General features: G+C 40.0%; 3 protein-coding genes across 3 annotated transcripts; 2 read left to right on the top strand and 1 right to left on the bottom strand.

The window, feature by feature from the left end:
* Positions 1-2: 2 nt before the first annotated feature.
* On the top strand, positions 3-7,161 carry LOC136263107 (protein VAC14 homolog). Its single transcript, XM_066057593.1, has 14 exons — positions 3-162; positions 245-395; positions 444-614; positions 671-733; positions 787-894; positions 3,100-3,209; positions 3,255-3,364; positions 4,035-4,564; positions 5,527-5,696; positions 5,748-5,922; positions 6,490-6,608; positions 6,667-6,746; positions 6,797-6,950; positions 6,996-7,161. The coding sequence occupies exons 1-14, from the start codon at positions 74-76 to the stop codon at positions 7,138-7,140; spliced, it is 2,175 nt and encodes a 724-aa protein (XP_065913665.1). The 5' UTR covers positions 3-73; the 3' UTR covers positions 7,141-7,161.
* LOC136263108 (uncharacterized) lies at positions 7,048-12,211 on the bottom strand. The gene is made up of 5 exons (XM_066057594.1): positions 11,925-12,211; positions 9,811-9,912; positions 9,302-9,392; positions 9,128-9,257; positions 7,048-8,463 (listed from the first exon to the last, which is right to left on the bottom strand). The coding sequence occupies exons 1-5, from the start codon at positions 11,991-11,993 to the stop codon at positions 7,137-7,139; spliced, it is 1,719 nt and encodes a 572-aa protein (XP_065913666.1). The 5' UTR covers positions 11,994-12,211; the 3' UTR covers positions 7,048-7,136.
* On the top strand, positions 12,138-20,501 carry LOC136263106 (serine/threonine-protein kinase PRP4 homolog). The gene is made up of 15 exons (XM_066057592.1): positions 12,138-12,297; positions 12,369-13,382; positions 13,536-13,641; positions 13,998-14,145; positions 14,908-15,017; positions 15,194-15,429; positions 15,490-15,627; positions 15,679-15,832; positions 15,881-15,995; positions 16,045-16,283; positions 16,403-17,054; positions 19,640-19,753; positions 19,802-19,890; positions 20,061-20,122; positions 20,296-20,501. The coding sequence occupies exons 1-11, from the start codon at positions 12,203-12,205 to the stop codon at positions 16,604-16,606; spliced, it is 2,559 nt and encodes an 852-aa protein (XP_065913664.1). The 5' UTR covers positions 12,138-12,202; the 3' UTR covers positions 16,607-17,054; positions 19,640-19,753; positions 19,802-19,890; positions 20,061-20,122; positions 20,296-20,501.
* Positions 20,502-20,568: the final 67 nt, after the last annotated feature.

Raw genomic sequence — 20,568 nt, 5'->3', positions numbered from 1 at the left:
TAATTTAGGCGCCTGAATTTATTATAGTGGGGGAAACACCAGTTTGCTAAAGGTTACGTGTAGTGGTAAGGCGATGACAGAACTACTCACGCCGCCAGTCATAAAGGGACTGAGCGACAGGCTGAGTGAAAAGCGAAAATCCGCTGCACTAGATATCGAGAGGTATGCGATGCATATACCTACGGGTGTGATATTTTTGTGACCACGCCACAGCTTTGTGTCACGTGATGTAATATTTATGCAGGCTGGTTAGGGAGAAAGTAGAGAAAAATGAATTTGGTGACATCAAGGAAGTTATCATCATCTTACAAAAAGAGTTTACACTATCCACCAACCCAAACAGCCGTAAAGGAGGTCTAATGGGTCTAGCAGCCACCGCCATAGCTCTGGGGAAGGTTGGCAATTATCACATTGTGTGTGTTCTATTTTTAATGCTATATTAGGCTTGTATTGGTATGCACTTGCCGGAACTGGTGCCACCCATACTGGCATGTTTTCAAGACCAGGACCCAAGGGTACGATACTCTGCTTGTGAAAGTCTCTACAATACAGTAAAGATATCACGTTCGTCATCTCTTGTATTTTTCAATCCCACCTTTGACGGGTTGTCAAGAGTGAGTACATAAATTATTGTGTGTCTCCATTATCATACTCTATTCCCATTCCAAAGTTGATTGCGGACAACGACTCAAATGTGCGATATGGAGCTGAGATGTTGGATAAATTAGTGAAAGTTAGTATAGTGTTAGGATGGAGTTTGGGGTCACATTTGTTTCTTCCTAACAGGATATTGTAACGGAGAGTCCTCATTTTGATCTAGACTTGTTCATTCCGTTGATCCGCACGCACATTTACTCTCTCAATCATTATGTCCGTCAGTTTGTTGTGTCGTGGGTGAGTAGTGTTATGTTATCTGTTGTGTCTTGAAACCTTGTTAATAGGGCCACCAAAATAGTATTGTCTTATTAATGAGGTCATGAAGTACATAAATGTGACCCGCTGAGCGAAAACCCCAACTTGTTTGCATAATTCTGTTTTTTAGATAAATGCCATTGGATACATGGGGTAAAAAATGCGTGCTGCATAAAAAAAAATTACGTACATTTTAATCACTTCAGTAAACAGTGAAGAAAGGCATGAATTGAAACATCTAATGTACCACTCTGCGTGGGAAGTTCAAAGGCACCGCCAGTGCCATAATTTGTATATTGCACTGCTGCAGACCACAGCGAGTGCATTATAACGCACTGGTTGTGGTTTTGTAGACTGCAACGAGTGCATTATAAGTTATAATGCACTGACCGCAGTGCAATATACAGATATTGCACTGGCTGCGGTTTCATGCAGCATAGCACAAGTTCCGGTGGCCAAGACCACTATGACACCTCATCTAATAGGTGGAAAGACACTTCACAGATCACTAGAATACTTTTATAGCCTGACATGTAAAGGTCGATTGTGGGCCATAACGTCACCAATACGTATAATGTTTACAAGCAGCCAATGGCGATCGAAAAAGCCAACGCGGTGACCACTACTCTAGTCTACATATATATAAACGTACTTATACACTTTACTAGTCTGGTGCCATCTTAGCCCAGATTAAACTGTAGTCCACTTCGACAATGACTCAATAAAACTAATATATTCTAAATAATACTCACCTTTACATTCGATTGTAGTAACCAGTTTTTGTCATGCCACCAGATTCGAGTTTAGCCAGTGTGAATAGTAAGAATTAGACTAGTATCGTTTAGTAGTTAGGTTTTGTTTACTTAAACAGTCTATTTAGCTACTTTTTTTTTTCGCTCGAGAGAATCACTATGGCGTTTAGTCTGGCGCTTAGTCTGGCGCTTAGTCTATATGGCGATTGAGCGATCACGCTGGCATGCTGAGCACTACATGATGAGAGTGAATGCAGGTTAGTGATATAACCCATAGTGTACTAGCTTTCAATATCTCAGGTGGCTGCAGTACTGCAGAGGGAACGTCATCGCAACGTCCGGCTTGGTTACCCACAATTAATGTTAGAAACCTGGCCTTTATAAGTGTTACAGCTGTCTTGTGAGACTCTCCCCACCTATTAGGTGAGTGGTACATAACAGTTATACAACGTGCACTCGTGCTTTGCCTGTATAAATGCACTTGCCTTTGGGCCTGACGGCCCTCAGGCTCGTGCGTTTATATCAGGCAGAGCACTCGTGGCCGTTGTATAACTATATAATATATCAATGGATTCGCCTCTTCATGGAGAGTAAAAATATTTTATTTCTGTACCATGAAGCAAACATGAGTTATGTGGGTTTGTTTACCTTGCAGTAAAACGTAACTTTATTGTCGCCATTTCTAAGCTTGAACAGCCTTCTTGTATGATCACGGGTATATTATAAGCCAAAATAAAATATACTATGATGAATGCCCCAGTTCATGTTGAATAGAATGACACAAGTGCCAACTCTGTAGTCTGTTGCACTCGAGACATGTATGATCAATTAAACGAGTACCTGTAGTTTTTTCCATATAGGCACTGTAAAAATCGATTGTTTTGCCCTTCTTGTTGTCTGTTGCTAGAACTCCGAAAGCACTTACCAGATAAGACTGAAACTTTAACAGCCCATTGGTCTTTTCTTTGGATAACAGAAAAATGAAGGAACATGCAAACAAGTCAGGTTTTCACTCGGTGGGTCACAATTGTGTTTAGGACCTTCGATAATAATTCTATTTTGTGGGTAGCACTGGAACCTCCTAATAAAGCATACAGGAAGACCAGGGCTGACTAGTTACTTAGCCTTTGAAATTGACTCGTAAGAATTAATGCTTGGGGCTTGAGATCAAAGCCTTTGTAGTTTTGGTGATAAGAAAGTTTTCATGTTTATTTTTGTCCTTGAATGTTATATTAGTAGCTACATAATCTGGCTTCCAACTAATCTGATTAAAAACTGTCTATTGTAAACTTTGTAATGTCTAATCAGACATTGGAGGACCCTGGAAACTTGAAGAAACTCCAGCAGTGTTCTGTTTGCTGGCTGCTGGTTGTCTTGTCAGCTACATCTCTATAAGTCACCATTTTTATATATCTGTTACCATGTCAACCCCCAGGTGATGCTACTGGACCAAATCCCGGACATACACATGTACGTACACCTGCCAGAGTTTCTGGATGGATTGATCACAATTTTGGGAGATGCCAATAAAGAGATTAGCAAAATGTGAGCTAACAGTATTAATAGTTTTGTTGATAATTGTCACCTCAGGGCAGAGGCTTGTCTGGGAGAATTTCTGAAAGAGATCAAAGCAGAGACAATCAAAGATGTCAGATTCCAAGACATGACAAACGTGATCGTGATACATGCTAGAGATGAACGTAAGAGAAAATACTTACCTGAATTTTGAGGATCGCAAACATTATAAAATCCGTGAAATTAACGTCACTTGTCACAAATAGAGAGCAATAGTGCTCCACTTTATGAAAGAGCTCCCTTGTAAAGAGTTAGTGGCCAATGCTTTATAAGTATAAATAATTTTTGCTTTTGTGCATGATGACTGTATGTATAGGATATGAGGCTGGTCACAAATTATTATCTATATTAAACCCATCCATACTATGTGTGTCAGCTTCACTAGCCTTTCCCAACTAACTGTATTGTGTATTATATGGAATGGACTTCTGGCATCAGTAAGCAGATGTTATGTCAAAGGGTTATGCCATATGATCAGCCTCCTCTAGTACCAGAGTTACGCTTCAGAGGTGGCAGAAGGTAGGGGCCGCCCCCTCCTCACCCTAATGTTTTAAAAGCCGAGATACTCTAATGGAGTAGTCACAAAAATTTGAAAACAGGTGGATGATTTGTTTGATTAAATCTAAACACCAGTTTTCTCTACCCTTGCACTGTAGCAAACATTTTTGTGTCTTGAGCCCCAAAAGTTTTCAGTGATTTCTCTGTCTCAAGGTTTGACTACACTTTTAAATATTTCAAGTTACTTTTTCATAGTTCCCTGGAGATACACAAATACACTACTGTTTATTCTATTAGGGCAAATTATACAGTTAACTGCTTTGGAGTGGATGAAGACCTTTCTGGAGATGGCAGGGCCCCCAATGTTACCATTCACTGCTAACATACTATCAGCAATTCTACCATGTCTCTCTTATGAGGCAGACAAAAGAGCAGTCAAGAATGTTGCCATGGAGGTCAACCAGTTGTTGAAGCTACTCATCACCCCTGACAATGACATTGCTCCAGATAGTGAAATCTCTCTTAAGAGTACGTTACCAAAAAAGGAGAGAGCTGAAGACAATAATGCTCAAGAGAAAAAGGATGGAGAAGATACGATTGTGGACACTTCTCCTCTTAACCTGGTCTCAGTTTTAGAGGTGTTGATGAAACATATGGAACACAAGTCTCAGGCTGTTAGGACAGAAGCCTTACAAGCACAGGGTACACGAATGGAGGCACTCCATTGGCTGCTTTGGCTACATCAGCAATTACCGAGACGTACTTATCTACTAGTAAACCAGTTGTTTCCATCGTTGATGAATCTACTGTCAGATAATTCTGATAAGGTTTGTACTGCAAATTTTTGTTTGTTTGTTTGCTTGCTTGCTTGTTTTCTGAGGGATACAGTATTTGTAGATGCAAATTACCCTCCTCCCCCCCCCATTTCAACTCTCACATTGGGCTGTAATAGGATAATAGGACGGACACCGAAAGACTTAACTAGCCAAGATCTCAAAGTATCCCCTTAGTACATAAACCAGGACAGTTCCCAATTTTAGTTCTGTTTTGCTGAATAGAATTGTATGGGAGCATTTTAGTTACCTTGTCACATGGAATCATTCAAACATTCATATGAAGAAGTTTGCTACATGGCACGGACATTATTTTGCTTAATCACGGAACACTAATTTTCACAAACTAACCTGCAGAACTAATTCACAGTGCTTTTGTTTCATTGTAACACTAATGTAGTGAAGCTGTCAAGACATTGAAATAGCTCAGAGCGTTCCTTTCCAAATATCTGCCATTCAATTCGCCATAGAAAAAGTAAGTGATTTCAACCTTAAAATGACAAGCTTAAATTTCCTCTGATTTCCTTCTGCTATAGCTCATCATAATTGCTATTCATTGCTCTTTCCAAATCTGGTTTGGAATCTGAGGTATCTATCGTGTGTCACGGGTTATTACGCCTTTTATTGCATGACCCCAAAATGCCCAATACAAAATGTACGGGGGAAATATGCTACACCCGGTCGGTTTAGGCTATTTTGACATGCCAAAATTTCCATGAATTGGGCATCATTTTACTCGCAGAGAGTTGCTCTACACCTATCAAATTTGGAAAGTTACTAAACAGACTCGAGGTAGGCGGTACACGATAATTAATTTAATTTTTAATGGTTTTTCAATCGAAATGTATTGGACATGCCTGTTCCAGCTGGCATTTTTGCCATGAACAAAAGTATAGCAAATGTCCACAAACTTCTTGATATGTGTTCTATTTAAAATTGTGGTGCATTATTTATAGGTGGTAACACTTGATCTCACTGTGGTGAAAATGTTCTCCACATCACAAGTACATGTCATTGACGACAATAGCAAGTTGACACCATATTTTCGCCAGTTTCTAATGCAGCTGCTGAATTTGTTCCACACCAATCGTCGCCTCTTAGAGACCAGGGGGTCCTTCATCATCAGGTTGACCTGTTACCATAGTAACTACTACTATTCGCATGCATTTGTTTACAGGCAGCTCTGTGTTCTATTAGATGCCCACCAGGTTTATATCACCATGGCAGGAATATTATTGGAAGAAGAAAATTTTGAATTTGCCTCGTTGATGGTGCAGGCATTGAATATGATATTGTTTACTGCTAAGGAATTACTAGACCTTCGACTGGAACTAAGAGACCTTGCCACTACTGTAAGAGGGTAGACATAGGGCCAAGTACATCAGTACTAGGGCTTATATACTACTATACTTTTCTCTGGCATGGATTATATGTAGTTTAAGGCTGGGAGCTAAGTATATGGGTACTAGTTTGTGTACTTCAGCAGGGGTAGAGGAGCATGCCAATAAGAGTGGGGAAATTTGATATTGAAAGTTGGCACATGCAGTGAAATTTGAATACAATGGACATGTATGCATATTCTATTGGGTCTGTGGGCATGACCCCCACCAGGAATACTTCATGTATGCTCTGAGATGGTAATTTTATGCTATTTTCACTGTGATGTTGATTGTTGAAAATAACTCAAGTCGCTACTTTATAAAGATACATGAAATGTGACCATTCCTACAAGAGTGGTTGACTGTTCTATTAGAGTATCCCGATCTTTTAAGTATCAATCTGATAACTACCATTTCCTACGTACTTAAACATTACAGTGTACTTTGGAGTGTGTGTAATTAAGTACTTGGCTTTGTGCCCCTTTCAGTATGGGGTGTTACAGGTGATATGTTTAATTTTGTATACTGTTTTTCATGAAGGAATCCTGGGAGCTGTTTTCATCACTCTATCATTGTTGGTGCCATAATCCAGTAGCTACTGTGGCACTGTGTCTACTGTCACAGAATTATGACCACGCCTCTCAGTTGATAGATTATTTGTATCTTTCCTTGTAACATTATTATACTTTTATATTGTTTCCTTGACGATACTGCTAGTGGCAACATAGAAATCACATCTGGTTTTCTCCAGGAAGTTGACAAGCTAGTACAATTACTGGAGTCCCCAATTTTTACTTGTAAGCTATTACTATGGTAACCATTGTGTACATGTATGTGCATATGTTAGTTCTACGGCTTCAATTACTGGATCCTCACAGTCATTCGCAGCTTGTGAGGAGTCTATATGGACTACTGATGTTGTTACCGCAGAGTTCTGCATTTTCTACTCTTCAACATCGTCTGAGTTGTATACCTACCCTACTGGCAACCCAGCCATCAAGGTAATCTCATTTATTGCCCACTATACTTATGTTATGTACCACCAGGTCATTGACTGTTGCTGAACGACCGATACCACCCACCCTCAAATTTGACTCATTGTTGCAACATTTCCAATTAATGCAAACCAAACATTACAAGGCAAACAAGAAACATGTAGCAGAACTATTGACTAATGTGTGCAACAGTTAAAAGCCTATATCACCACCAAAATGTTTCTTTGTAGTTGTAGGGGGATACGTTGGTTGATTGGCTCCGCCATATGAGCCAGTGGGTGGCTGGTAATAGTTTTGAGTTGGGTAATTCCCTGCTGCTTGATATTGTTGACCTGGTTGTGCTGGGTATCCACTATACTGTGGATTGGAGTATGAAGCTCCTGAGTATGGGTTTCCTGAATTGGAATAAGGATTTGCTGAGTATGAAGTACTGGAGCCAGAATATGATGCATTAGAATAGGATGCATTTGCATATGAATTAGTTGGGTTAGAATAAGGAGCACTTGGATGAGTAGAGAATGATCCTGATTGTGTTGGGTTGGAATATGGAGCACTTGGATGAGTAGAGAATGATCCTGATTGTGTTGGGTTGGAATATGGAGCACTTGGATGAGTAGAGAATGATCCTGATTGTGGATATGTGGTGCTTCCTTGTGAGTATCCAGAGTATGGAGCGCTTGGATTGGAGTATGTAGATCCTGAATAGCTTTGTGTGTTGGCAGTTGAGTACGCAGTACTTGGATTGGAGTATGCAGATCCTGAATAGCTTTGTGTGTTGGTAGTTGAGTACCCAGTACTTGGATTGGGGTATGCAGATCCTGAATAGCTTTGTGTGTTGGTAGTAGAGTACCCAGTACTTGGATTGGAGTTTGTAGATCCTGAATAGCTTTGTGTGTTGGCAGTTGAGTACCCAGTACTTGGATTGGAGTATGCAGATCCTGAACTTGGGTAGCTTTGTGGGTTGGTAGTTGAGTACCCAGCATTTGGATCAGAGTATGTGTATCCTGAACTAGAATAAGTGTTTGTTTGTTGTGTGCTGCCAGTGGAATATGAAGTAGCCACACTGGAGTATGAAGTTGGATAACTGCTTGACTCTGCTGTAGTAGAGTTGGCATAGTTAGTTGCTGCTGGCATGGAATATGAAGTTGTGTTACTAGTGGCAGGCACTGAAGGGGCACTACCCTGAGAGTATGATGGGTTGTTGTAGGTGGTAGGCTGAGTTGAGCTTTTGGGTAAGCGTTGATTGAGGTCCATTCTGTCCAACATGTCGGTCATGTTTTGTCCAGACTCTTCTACTGACTGATGCTGCACTTGAATGTTCTCTTCCACTGGAACTGGCTTTTGTACTGGAACATTTACTGGTGGCTGAGCTGGAATATTCACTGGCTTCTGTGCTGGAATATTTGCTGGCTTCTGTGCTGGAATATTTGCTGGCTGTCGTGTTGATGTAGTAGTAGCTGCTGTTGGTTTGGGGGTGATCTTAGCTGAACGGACACAGACGTAAAGGTCATTCACCTTCCTAAAAGGTCACATTTATAGATAAAATTACAATCATACTACACAACATGACTCTACACTGTATACATAGTACATTGATGGAGTTGAAACAAATATTAGAGGGGAGTATTAAATACCAAACAGCTATAAAAGCCCCTAGCAATAAATTGAAGTATGTTTTGCTATTATTACCATAAACCAAGTGAACAAAATAATGTATTCACATCGTTTGGAATATATGCAATTAGAACATTAAATTACAGTGGAACCTATCTTAGTGGCCACCTGCATAGAAAGGCCACCTCTCTATAAGGGCCAGCTAACAAATGGGACATCTCTACATTAATCCACCTGTCAAAAGTAGCCATTAAGGCCACGAAATTTTGGCCGGTCCACACATAACTGACAGAAAAAGCATCCCAAGATGTCAGACACATGCACAGTTGGGAATTTACTTCCCTAGTTACCAGTTCCCTAGTTACCAGGTTGACTAAGTAAAGTTCATGAATGTACACACACACGCACACACTACAGACCCCACATTCTACACTACAAAAAGTTCTCTTGGATAAACACATCATTAAATGAAACCAAAAGCATTTCAAAATGAACCAGAAGTGATAAAAACATGATAACTGAAAGTCATAACACATAGGACACATAAACATCAACTTGTTGGCACCCACGCTAGTTTTCTGAAGTTGTGAGCTGGTGTATCCTTGCTACGATACACGACGATATCCACAATAGCCTCAGTACATTCACTCCTATTGCTACGCTTCAGTACTAGCTGTTTGTGTCGCAATGGCTCCTCACCTACATCACATGATCAATATTAAGATCACATGACCTCAGCATACCATCAGGAGTCTCTGTGATTGCTCGGTAACCCTTGCGTAGGTACTTCTGGGATGGCGGAGGAATTATCATATCTTCTATCACTGAGTCAAGCTGTAAGATGTCATTGAACAACATATCATCACCATGTGACATATTATGGTAGTGAAACTGAATATGATATCTATTGTAATGGTCTGAAATGTCACAAATAAAGGAGCTACTGAGGGACCAAACGTGGCCTCAATATGATGTAGCCTTATTAATGATATCATGAAGTACACACCTTACCTTTGTTTGTGACCTACTTGACATGGTCACTATAATGAGGTGGTCATATTAATGAGGTCGTGAAGTACACCTTAGTTATGTTTGGAACCTACTTGACATGGTCGCTATAAAGTGGAGGTCTCATTAAGGAGGTATAGCCATACACTAAGTAAGGTTTACATTAGAAAGCAACACTTAACAATATGATTAATGTTATTCAATACTGGTTACATTGTAAACACCACAGCTTCTAGTAACTTGCCTTTCCACCAGTCTTAGTGAAGCAAATAAATCTCTCACCAGCTCTACCTCCAAACACCTTTTCCCAGACATTTGCAGAGTAGCCGCAAGGAGTAGTGGAAATCTAACAAGAGAACATAATATTATGAAACCATATTAACAGGGCTGCAATATGGCTTGAATAATACAGTACCTTCTAAGCTATGTTTGGGACTTACACTTGACATGGCCACTATAATGAGGTGGTCTGATTAATGAGGTCATGAAGTTACCTCGGGGCCTACTTGACATGGTCACTATAATTATAAATATACAACTATTAATAGAGATTGGAAATGGCATCATGTGCCAGAAACAGCCATGTTTCAAATATACATGTGGTTGTACCGCATACCAAGTTTATTGATGAAGTACTGGAGGTTTTGTGAGAGGAATAAGAGCCTGTGAGCGAAGTGTGCCACCAACTGATTAGCTTTGTTTAACTGCTTAAGCATTAGATTAAGGTAAATAGTTTTGCTAGACAACAACTGTGCTTAGTTACAAGAACAGAAACATGACAATATAACAACAATGAAAAAAGCTGGAACAGCACAGTATTTGAACTAGGGGTGTGACTTTAAAACCGTTCTGTTAAATCCTAATGGCCAAAGGGGTTCTAACAAGTTATGTATTGTTGATCGATACCGGAAGGTGTGTACAGAGGCTACAGGTACAGAAATGCACCTTGGTGTAAAAGTGATACTCAAACCGCATGATATGACGAGTTTCTTATGTGGGAAAAGCCACTCAGTGGCTTCCACCATAGCTATCACTGAATCTTAGAGAACTTTCATATCATACAAAACCTACAGTAATAGTCTACAGTAAGAAATGTTAGTCTTTTCAAGCAGTAACAAGCGAAACTGCTTCGTATCCAACCAGTTACGTCAATTGTACAGGTAGTACACTGGGTATGTGACACCATTTCCAATTCCTATTAACAGTCATAACTATGCTATAATAAGGTGGTCTTTATTAGAGGCAATCTCTATGGGGTGGAAAAGTTGATCAATTACAATAAAACACAGTATCATACCATAGGGTGAACACAACATACCATAGGGTGAACACAACATACCATAGGGTGAACACAACATACACCCAATTCTGTTACACTACATAAACTAAATATTTGTTTCACATCTCCGCTTGCATCATATTTTATTACCACACCAAGTTAATCATTGGTGCAGCCACTAAGCAACTTTTAATGCTAGTAGCTAGCTATAGATCATGTGCGATCTTGGGTGTAGTCTTGCAAAAGTTGCTACAGCTTCATGATTTCACAATGTGACAATGCATACTGGTGCTATGGCAAGTTATTCTGCTAAGGACGGTTTTTGCAATAGAATGCTCAATGGTTTTGCACTAATTTCCCCCTCAAAACAGTGCATTTTTACCTAGTAACTTACTTCATCACAACAATACTCTTATCTTTCAGTACTTATATTAGCATATTTTCCTAGCATACAGCACACGCACACCATATAGCTAAGGGACGAAACTTTCACATTTAAACTCACGAAAGCCTAGAAAATGGTTTTGGTAAGATGATAGCCACACGTATAAACCTAAAACATTTCACAATTATATCTTCACAAAGCTACCATGCTCACGAAATTAGTAAGAATTGTCCCTCAAACATTTCCAGCTATACAGCATCTTTTCCTCACAAAATGACATCTTATGTGTGCGTGTGATTTTATAGAGTGCCACATCCTACATCATGATAGGAAAGTTGAATTCTGAGCCATGTGAACTGGTTACAGTTATTTCTTCCTGGTTGTGTTGCCATGATGAGTAACAAATAACTTCATGTGGCCTATAAACATGCACATCTATAAATCTTCTAATTCCTATTGACATTAGACCAGCCCACTTAAATTCATTTCAACAACTTCCTGAACTTTAAACCTAGTTTAGACATGATGACATCCTGTCCTACACACAGAACAGCACAAGCAGCAGCTTTTTGAATAATAAACGAAAGTTGTCCTCATATTAAAGGTGATAAACTCAAAATTTCTTTAGCAAAATTAATTGTTTTTTTCAACAACGGTTAGTTGTAATACATGACATGACGATATACATATTCACCACTGTGTAGTCATGCGGACAATCACTGGTATTCGTCACCACCACGACGTCTGTAATGGGGTCATCCATTTCCAGGTATTTCTAGCACGTGATGTAGCGTTACAGCCTCGCCTTCTCTACAGTATTCACTAAAATACCACCCCACTGTTAGGTAAACCTCTCCCTTAATCTCGTAACTAACAATACGCACAATAGAAGAACGTATGACTGAGGAAGTGTGACTTGGCGAAAATTCGAGTGCGAAATTTCGTACAAATATCCACGTGATTCTTCCGGACATGGCGACAGAGGTGGCACTAGTTCACTATTCTACGGATGATGAAGAAGAAGAAGGAGAAATATTAGAAGAAGATAATACGGCAATAACAATAACGTACGTAAGAGTTATAATTACAATTTAGTATCCAAAATTTTTGTTTACAACGTGTTGGTGTGTATTATTAGGAATAGCCCGCCTGCGAAGGAGAAAAAAGCAAAGAGTAAACACAAACATAAACACAAGCACAAGAAGCACAAAGCAAAACAACAGTCAGACGGCGAAGAAGACGACGCTGAGAAACAGTCCAAGAAACATGCCAAGAAGCATAAAAAACATAAGCACCGCCATAGCAACGGGGAACAACTTAGCAGCCCGAAGAAACCCAAGCTAGATAATGGTGATTTATTTGAAGTTGACAAGCTAGTAGAAGAAACTGTAAGTGGAGACAAGCCAGCAAAGGAGACAGCAGACGACATATTTAACCTCAGTGAAATGGACATTAATGTTGAGAAAGAATCAAGAAAGCGTGGCTCCTCACCAGCTGAGTCTCCTCATAAATCGTCAGTACGTGACAAATCACCGAAAAGAGAATCACACAGACATCGTTCTCCACGGAAACCTTCACCTGAGCCTAATAGAAAACAGAAGCATTCTCTGCAAGAGTCGTCACCTAAACGACGAGAGTCATCACCTAAACGGCGAGACTCATCACCCAGACGACGAGACTCATCACCTAGAAGACGGATTAGAAAGGAATCACCAGTGAAACGTTCACCCAACAGGCGATCACCTCGACCACCTAAAGGTAGTATATCTCCTCGCCGATCCAATAGAACTAATGATCGAGTAAGACCAGGTAGGAGCAGATCACCAGATCGTCACAGAAGTAGATCTAATGAACGGATTAGACGAAGTAGATCACGTGATCGTGTTAGGCGTAGCAGATCACGCGATTGGACCAGATTAAACAGGGTACAGGATCAGGTCAGACGGAGCAGATCCCGTGACCGGATCAGGCGTAGTAGATCTCGCGACCGAAGCAGATCCCGTGATCGTGGTCGACGCAGCAGGTCACGTGAGCACAACAGGAGAAACAGATCACGTGATCGTCACAGAAGGGATTCGCACAGGGGCGGTGGTCGTCGTGACAACACAAGAGACCGTCGTTCCCACAAGAAAGACAACAGTGACTCTGAAGAGTGAGATAAAATGGTGAAACCTGGTTAAGTTAACTACCTGTGAACTAACGGTTCTGGCCAGGTAATGTATATATTTCAAGCTCTATCTGTACAGGTGGTCACTTAACCAGGTTTCACACTAGTCAGTGTTGTACTTTATATTGTGTCCATTAGGGTTGTAGATTATGAACTGGAGAGTGAAGAAGATGAGGAGACATTGCTGGAGCGTCGAAGGCAGAAGAGACTTGCGATTGTCGCGAAATACACCGGCAGTAGCCAGGTGGGTGTACCTGTCATCACATGATACCTGTAGTTGTCATAGTTATCAGCATAAGATGCATTCGTAACAGCAAACCCAACAATTTAAACTGTTACCATAGCGACCGTCCTTTGTAAGTGGTGATTGGTCTAATCTTATGATGTTGTGGGTGTGGTAAGTTATTAAATCATTATTCTACTGTATCATGTGATCTCCTGTAATCATATCACCTATTAGCTTTCCGCTGAGCTGATGGAGCATTTTGATTGGCTGTAAAAATGCCATCTAGGCCTGTTAGTTCATTATAGTAACTTGTGCAGTGTGTTCTGTTGTGCGTGCCTTGCAGCAGAAGTTTAGCCACACCTCCTCCTCTGCAGCAACCAAGTGTAGACCCCAGTCCTGCCCAGAGTCCAATGAGTGTAGATAGTGATGCCATTGGTAATGAAGCAGCATTGGATGTGCAACGAAGAGTGAGTGCATCATCTGACCAGAATGATGTTAGCAAACCACCACCACTTGCTAATGGTAAGATCTCTTGTCTGCTTGTTGTACGTTTGTACATTCATAAATGTTTCTGGGACTAAGATTTCTGACACAGGTCTCACCTATTTATTGTCCTTTACCTATCCAGCCTCCTAGGAGTCCTCTGTCCTGGTTGGTCTATAGCAAAGTGGCTTGTCTAAAGTTAATGAGGAAGGCCTGGCTGCATTGTTCACCAAAAAATAGAAATGGGTTGTTATAAGAGAGTGTACTACTGACACTTTACTGCATGTTAAGTGCCAGCTGTAACTACAGCAGTGAAGTTCTCTTGCCCAAGGCCCATAATTATTCTCTCTGGATATTGCACTATTTCAGATGTGATCAAATTCCAGGACCAATGAAGCACCCCATGACGGACTCCTAGTTATCCCTGAACGTGTTAAATAAGGTATGAAGCCGTAAAGTATGTAAACAATGTTGCTAAACTGTGCTAATGGCAAGTGAGTGGTCAGTGTGCTAATTGTGGAAGAGTTGATAATCCATGCACCAATAACCAAAATAATATGGGACATTAGCTATAGTCCTGGACCTTCCTTCAAATTTCCTCTAGTATTCCTAGACCAGTTGCTATGCATATATGCCTTCTGGGTATCATCTCCCGGTTGGGTTGAGGGATATGAGGGTTGGAGTAGGAATTCTCCAATGGGGATTGATCTCATTGGACAATCTGACAAGTTTGTGTGTGTGTGTGTGTGTGTGTGTGTGCATGTGAGCTGTGTGGTGTAATCTACATAAACCACTCTACAGGTGCACCAAACCCGACCCCCAACAAACCCAAGAGTGGACTAGCAGCAGTGAAGGCAGCAGTCCGTCACAGCGATGACATGTTCACTGACATGTTTGGAGAGAAGTGTCTGGTTAGCATACCTTATAATAATAATAAATATTCAGTATCAATTTCCACTACCTGTGCTGTATCAATTTGCACAACTAATTTGTATCATTTTGCACTGAGAAACTTAAAACCATCGAAAGTGTATGTATTCAATTGTTCAATACCTTTGATGTATTATTTGAATTGCTTTTATTCCAGGCTCCTGGAGATGCTCTTATATCATCTAGTAATCTCAACGAGAATCCAGCGCTGACGGACAATTGGGATGATCATGAGGGATATTATCGTGTCCGTATTGGTGAGCAGTTGGATAAACGCTATATAGTGTATGGCTACACTGGCCATGGAGTTTTCAGCAATGTTGTCAGAGCTAGGGATACTATGAAGGCCAACCAGGAGGTGGCTATTAAGATCATACGGAATAATGAAATGATGTAAGCTCCACTCACTGTATTTTCTGCATTGATAGGCTGTTTTGTTTTGTTCATTTACAGGCACAAGACTGGCTTGCAGGAGCTAGAGATACTCCGCAAGTTAAACGAGGCTGATCCTGAAGACAAATTTCACTGTGTCAGACTTTATCATAATTTCTTCCACAAAAACCATCTCTGCCTTGTGTTTGAATCTCTCAGGTAGGAAATTCTATGAGCGTACTGTTAATTTTAAACTTGTTTACTATTTAGTATGAATCTTCGAGAGGTGCTGAAGAAGTATGGAAAAGATGTAGGTCTTCACATCAAGGCCGTAAGGTCGTACACACAACAACTATTACTGGCACTGAAGTTGATGAAAAGATGTGGTGTCCTTCACTCTGATATCAAGCCCGACAATATTTTGGTAAAGCCAGAGTGTACTTGTGATTTTTATACTCCATCACTGATGTAGGTGAATGACTCAAAACTGATGTTGAAGATGTGTGACTTTGGGTCGGCCTCTTTCACCAACGATAATGAAATCACTCCATACCTAGTCAGCAGGTTCTACCGCAGCCCTGAAATCAGTAAGTGCTGACCTTGTTTATTGTTCACTATAATTACTAAAATTTCCAGTTATTGGTTGCAAGTATGATACAGCCATTGACATGTGGTCACTGGGATGTACTGTTTATGAGCTGTACACTGGCAAAATTCTGTTTGCTGGCAAGACCAACAATGATATGTTGAAGCTCATGATGCAGATGAAGGGGAAAATGCCGCACCGCATGGCACGTAAAGGCATGTTCCATACCAAACATTTTGATGAGAATTTCAATTTTCTCTACACTGAAGTTGACAAAGTTACTGAGAAGGTGAGAAGTCTTAAAACAATTTATTCCACTTGTGTGATCTGTGTTACTTGAGACTGTTACATGAGCTGATGTATCAATTACACTTACAGTGTGAGTTGATCAACTCTTTCATTCTGTAGGAGAAGATGACCACTATGTCGACAATAACTCCATCTCGTGACCTGCTAAAGTTACTTATCGGAGGACAAAAACTAGATGACGCTCATCTACGTAAGGTCCAACAACTAAAAGATTTCTTGGAGAAGTGTCTAATGCTTGATCCTGCCAAAAGGATCACCATTAATCAGGCACTCACACACCCTTTCATTGCTGAGAAGGTTTAGTAACAATCTTCTCTCACTAGAACAATTCATGCACACATCTTCACAGAATTCTTATGCAGTTTATTTTGTAAGTTATTATTCATGACCTAATTATGTATTATTGAGTATATTTATGTACACTATTACTACATGAAACAAATTTAATAATTCTAATTAATTGGTGCGGTAGGTTAAGCCCATGGCAAGTCGTTGGAGGCAATGGAGTTATGATACACATGTCAACATATCTAGTAAATCGAATATCGCCATGGTACAGCCTGTGAATCACTCGGTGGGACGTGGGAGGTTGCATCTTCTCGCGGAAAAGGTTTCAATGCCGCAACTTGATATGCCAGCAAGAAGCCCGGGAAGCAGTAAAGTACGGCCCCCTACACGTGGCATGGGTCGAGCGGACTTGTTACGGAGCAGGTTACAGCGTAACAATGAAGCTAGGCTTCCTGGAGTGAAGGTAACCATGTTACATAACACCCACAATTTACACACTTGTAGACGTTTAATAACGTGTGTGCTATACTTGTTCAAACAGTACTCAGCACAGCTGTATAGCTTGTAAGTACTACTAGCATTTAATGTGATGTTTGTAATACACTAAATCTGGTGAACATACATGTGCAGAATCATAGTGCGTTGTTATGCACAGTTTGAGTGGTGTACTTAGCACAAACTGAATGGTTGGTATCAAGTATGTCAGTTACTTCACTGGCTCAGTTGTTCCTAACATCTTTAGCTTTCTAGTGGATTAGTAGTCATTTTTTCAGGCTAAGTCCCACACTGCATTTGCCAATCCAAGTGCCATTGCCAAAGGCATGTCTTGCAAGCTCTTGGTCAACCATACCTACCCTTAGCAGCCTGAGCTTGTGTATATTATTTCTACAAGGTATGTGTCCAGATGTAGCGTAGGTTGTGTGTAACATACGGCATGCCATATTGTGGATGTTTTTGCATTGCCACTGGTTTCTATCGTCATCAAGTCTTTGTACACCACATGGTTTCTGGTAAACAGCCGTGTTAGCAGAACTACTGTTACTGGTGGAACAATTGGCACAAGAACTTGGTAACAGGTTAGCACAGAACCAAGGACACTTAATTTCCGTCTCGTATATGCATTGTACACATTTTAATGTGACAGTAGTTATTAAGAATGTCCTGTATTTTATTGAGCAGTTTGATAGCAGAATTAATCACCATTCTTTTTGTCCTCTTGGAAAACAGTTGTTACCTAGTTAAGTCATTCTAAAAGCATACACACATTTGAATATGTTGCTATGGGCCACTGTAAATTATCTTAGAATGAGCTAACCAATCTGTTATTCGGTTGGCTTGTGTAGTGGGATTGAGTTGTTATTATGGCAAACAATGTTGTTATGATAAACATACTATACCGGAATACTTACGTACAACATACGTGGATTTGTGTATCTAGTTAAACATTATCTGAAACAACATCTTCATGTTTAGAGCAGCCTTTGCATTACAGGCAAGATTTAGTATGTCTAATATATCAGTACATTTATCTCTGAAAAAGGGCTGGACAGTTACTAAAAGTCTCTACACTTAATGTACATACATAGCTGGTCATTTATAAGAAGGTTCCAGTTACTGTCCATCGTACAGCAATATTAGTTTTTTAGCTAACAGTTAATAAAGTAGATGGCATATTGTTAGAAGTGATGAGTTTGTCAACAAAGTCAAGTACAGCATCAACATCACAGCTCTTTGGTATTTACTATGTTATGATTTTCCTATTACCCGACGATGGCAATTATTTAATGTGTTATGCCTACCATGATAAGCAGTTGTGATAAGTTTAACCATCTATCTTAGAATCTTTCTACGGATCTTTCTTTAAAAAAATAATGGAAATCGTATGATGTTAATTCAATTTAAGATAGTTTTTGTTTCTACTGAGCTTCAATGTAATGTAGATCAATTGGTCACTTGGCATACAGGGATTTTGTTCTTTCATCTTTACCTTTCCATTTGATGTTAGCGGAGTTCTTGTAATATTATAAGGTTTTGATCTTGTAAATTCTACAAGCTCATATTACATTGAACTCTGGCTAAAACCAACCGAATTATTGATCACAGGAAAGATTAAAGATTCAAATAAATGATTAAAGGAGTTGGAATTATCTTCAAAGGAAGGCGATGGTTAACTTTAGGGACATCGGTGCGGCCATTAAAAATCTACCTAACCTGGGTACTCCCATGTCAAATGATCACCTTTACTCTGGCAGTTTGCTAACATGCCCCATTAACCCCATCATCCCCGTTTGTCTCCTCTTAATGGTATTTTGCAATCTAACACGGGCATGAAAGGCCCTGCGAATGAAATGCATTTAATCCAACGGCTTCTATAGTAAACAATCCTCTTTACTCTGGTGTGAGAAATGTCAACACATTGATGGGTCAGCCACAGGTTTGATGGTTATACGGGTGTTGCTAACGGCTTCGTTTACGCCAAAACATTGCCACGCATTCCTTCTCCATTCAGTAATCACCCGTCCATAGAGGGGAAGAGAACGTGGAAAAATAAACTGTTTTCTGATACGCTTAATATCAAATCCTCCTACTATTAATAGTACATCTCTGTGTGTGTAGTATGGTTGTGTCTCTATGTGTAGAGTTTGACTTGACGAAGTTTCTTTTCTGTTAGTTGTCCAATGGCACAAAATGGACTCTAATATAAAACGTAGAATGTGTTGTGTGTGTGTGTGTAGTGTGTGTGTGTGTGTAGTGTGAGTATGAGTGTAGTGTGAGTATGAGTGTAGTGTGAGTATGAGTGTAGTGTGAGTATGAGTGTAGTGTGAGTATGAGTGTAGTGTGAGTATGAGTGTAGTATGAGTGTAGTGTGAGTATGAGTGTAGTATGAGTGTTGTGTGTTTCTCTTTGTTATATTAATGTGTATAGCAATCCAGTCTGTATTATAATTGTTGCATTTGGTCTGTGGCTTAACAAATTGTAAACAGTGGTGATTGTTTGTATAATTAACATAGTCCAGTTTACTCAAGCTGTTTTGTTTTGATAATATAGTCACCAGGTGTCAATATCACACCATCTCCAACCCCCAGCCAGCAACAATTTGATGACAAGACACAAGATTGTGATGTTATCATTAAAAAATTGCCACCAACTGTAACAAAAAAGGTTAGAATAGAGAGATGATGGCCTTATCTTGCCATGTATAACTCGTAGGATGTTTATTCTCTACTGGAATCTTATGGTAGTGCAATGTTGCAGTGTACATTGGCCAAAGAAGCTGATGGTGTGACGGCTTATGTTAGGTAGGTCATATACCCTCTGGGGTTGGTGATGTAATATGTTGAGAGAGAGGTGATAAAATGTTGTAAATCACTCACAACAACTTATCATCTCTTGAAGGAATCTGCCCCACCAAAGGACCCTCCATAAAGCATCCCTATGTTATGCTATTAAACCTTCTGTTTCACTTTAGGATGGAAAACACCAGTGTCTCTGAATGGATTGTATCTAGTCTCCATGGAGCTGAAGTTTATGGTAAGTAAATTTCATAACTCGTCTTGTGTTGATGAGCTTATTGAAGAAATAACTTTGAGATGTTTATGTGTGCCAGTTTCAATTTAGAGGGCATTTTACCCATTGAGTTGTGATTTTTGATTTCTATGCTTGTTACTCAAGGTAGGCATTAAAATGGTGTCTTTTCACTGCAGGTAATAACATTGAGTGCATCCATGGAGGCCATGCTTGACTTAGTTTGGAAGTAGTAGCTGATTCAAATTAATTCCAATGATTATGCACCTTGCAGACTGGCTGAAGTTTGCGGAAACAGTTAGTCAACTAAACGATTGACATAAAGCTGTACAAGTTTAATCATTTCTAATGCCATTACCGCTAAAATGTTAAGAATTTAACCACACATTGTAGGAACATAGAAGCCATACATATTACGTATTGTTTACCGCAAGCCATACAACAGCGCGCGC

This window comes from Dysidea avara, chromosome 8 (assembly GCF_963678975.1).
Source record: "Dysidea avara chromosome 8, odDysAvar1.4, whole genome shotgun sequence".
Lineage (NCBI taxonomy): Eukaryota > Metazoa > Porifera > Demospongiae > Dictyoceratida > Dysideidae > Dysidea > Dysidea avara.
This window is presented reverse-complemented; position numbering and strand designations above follow the sequence as displayed.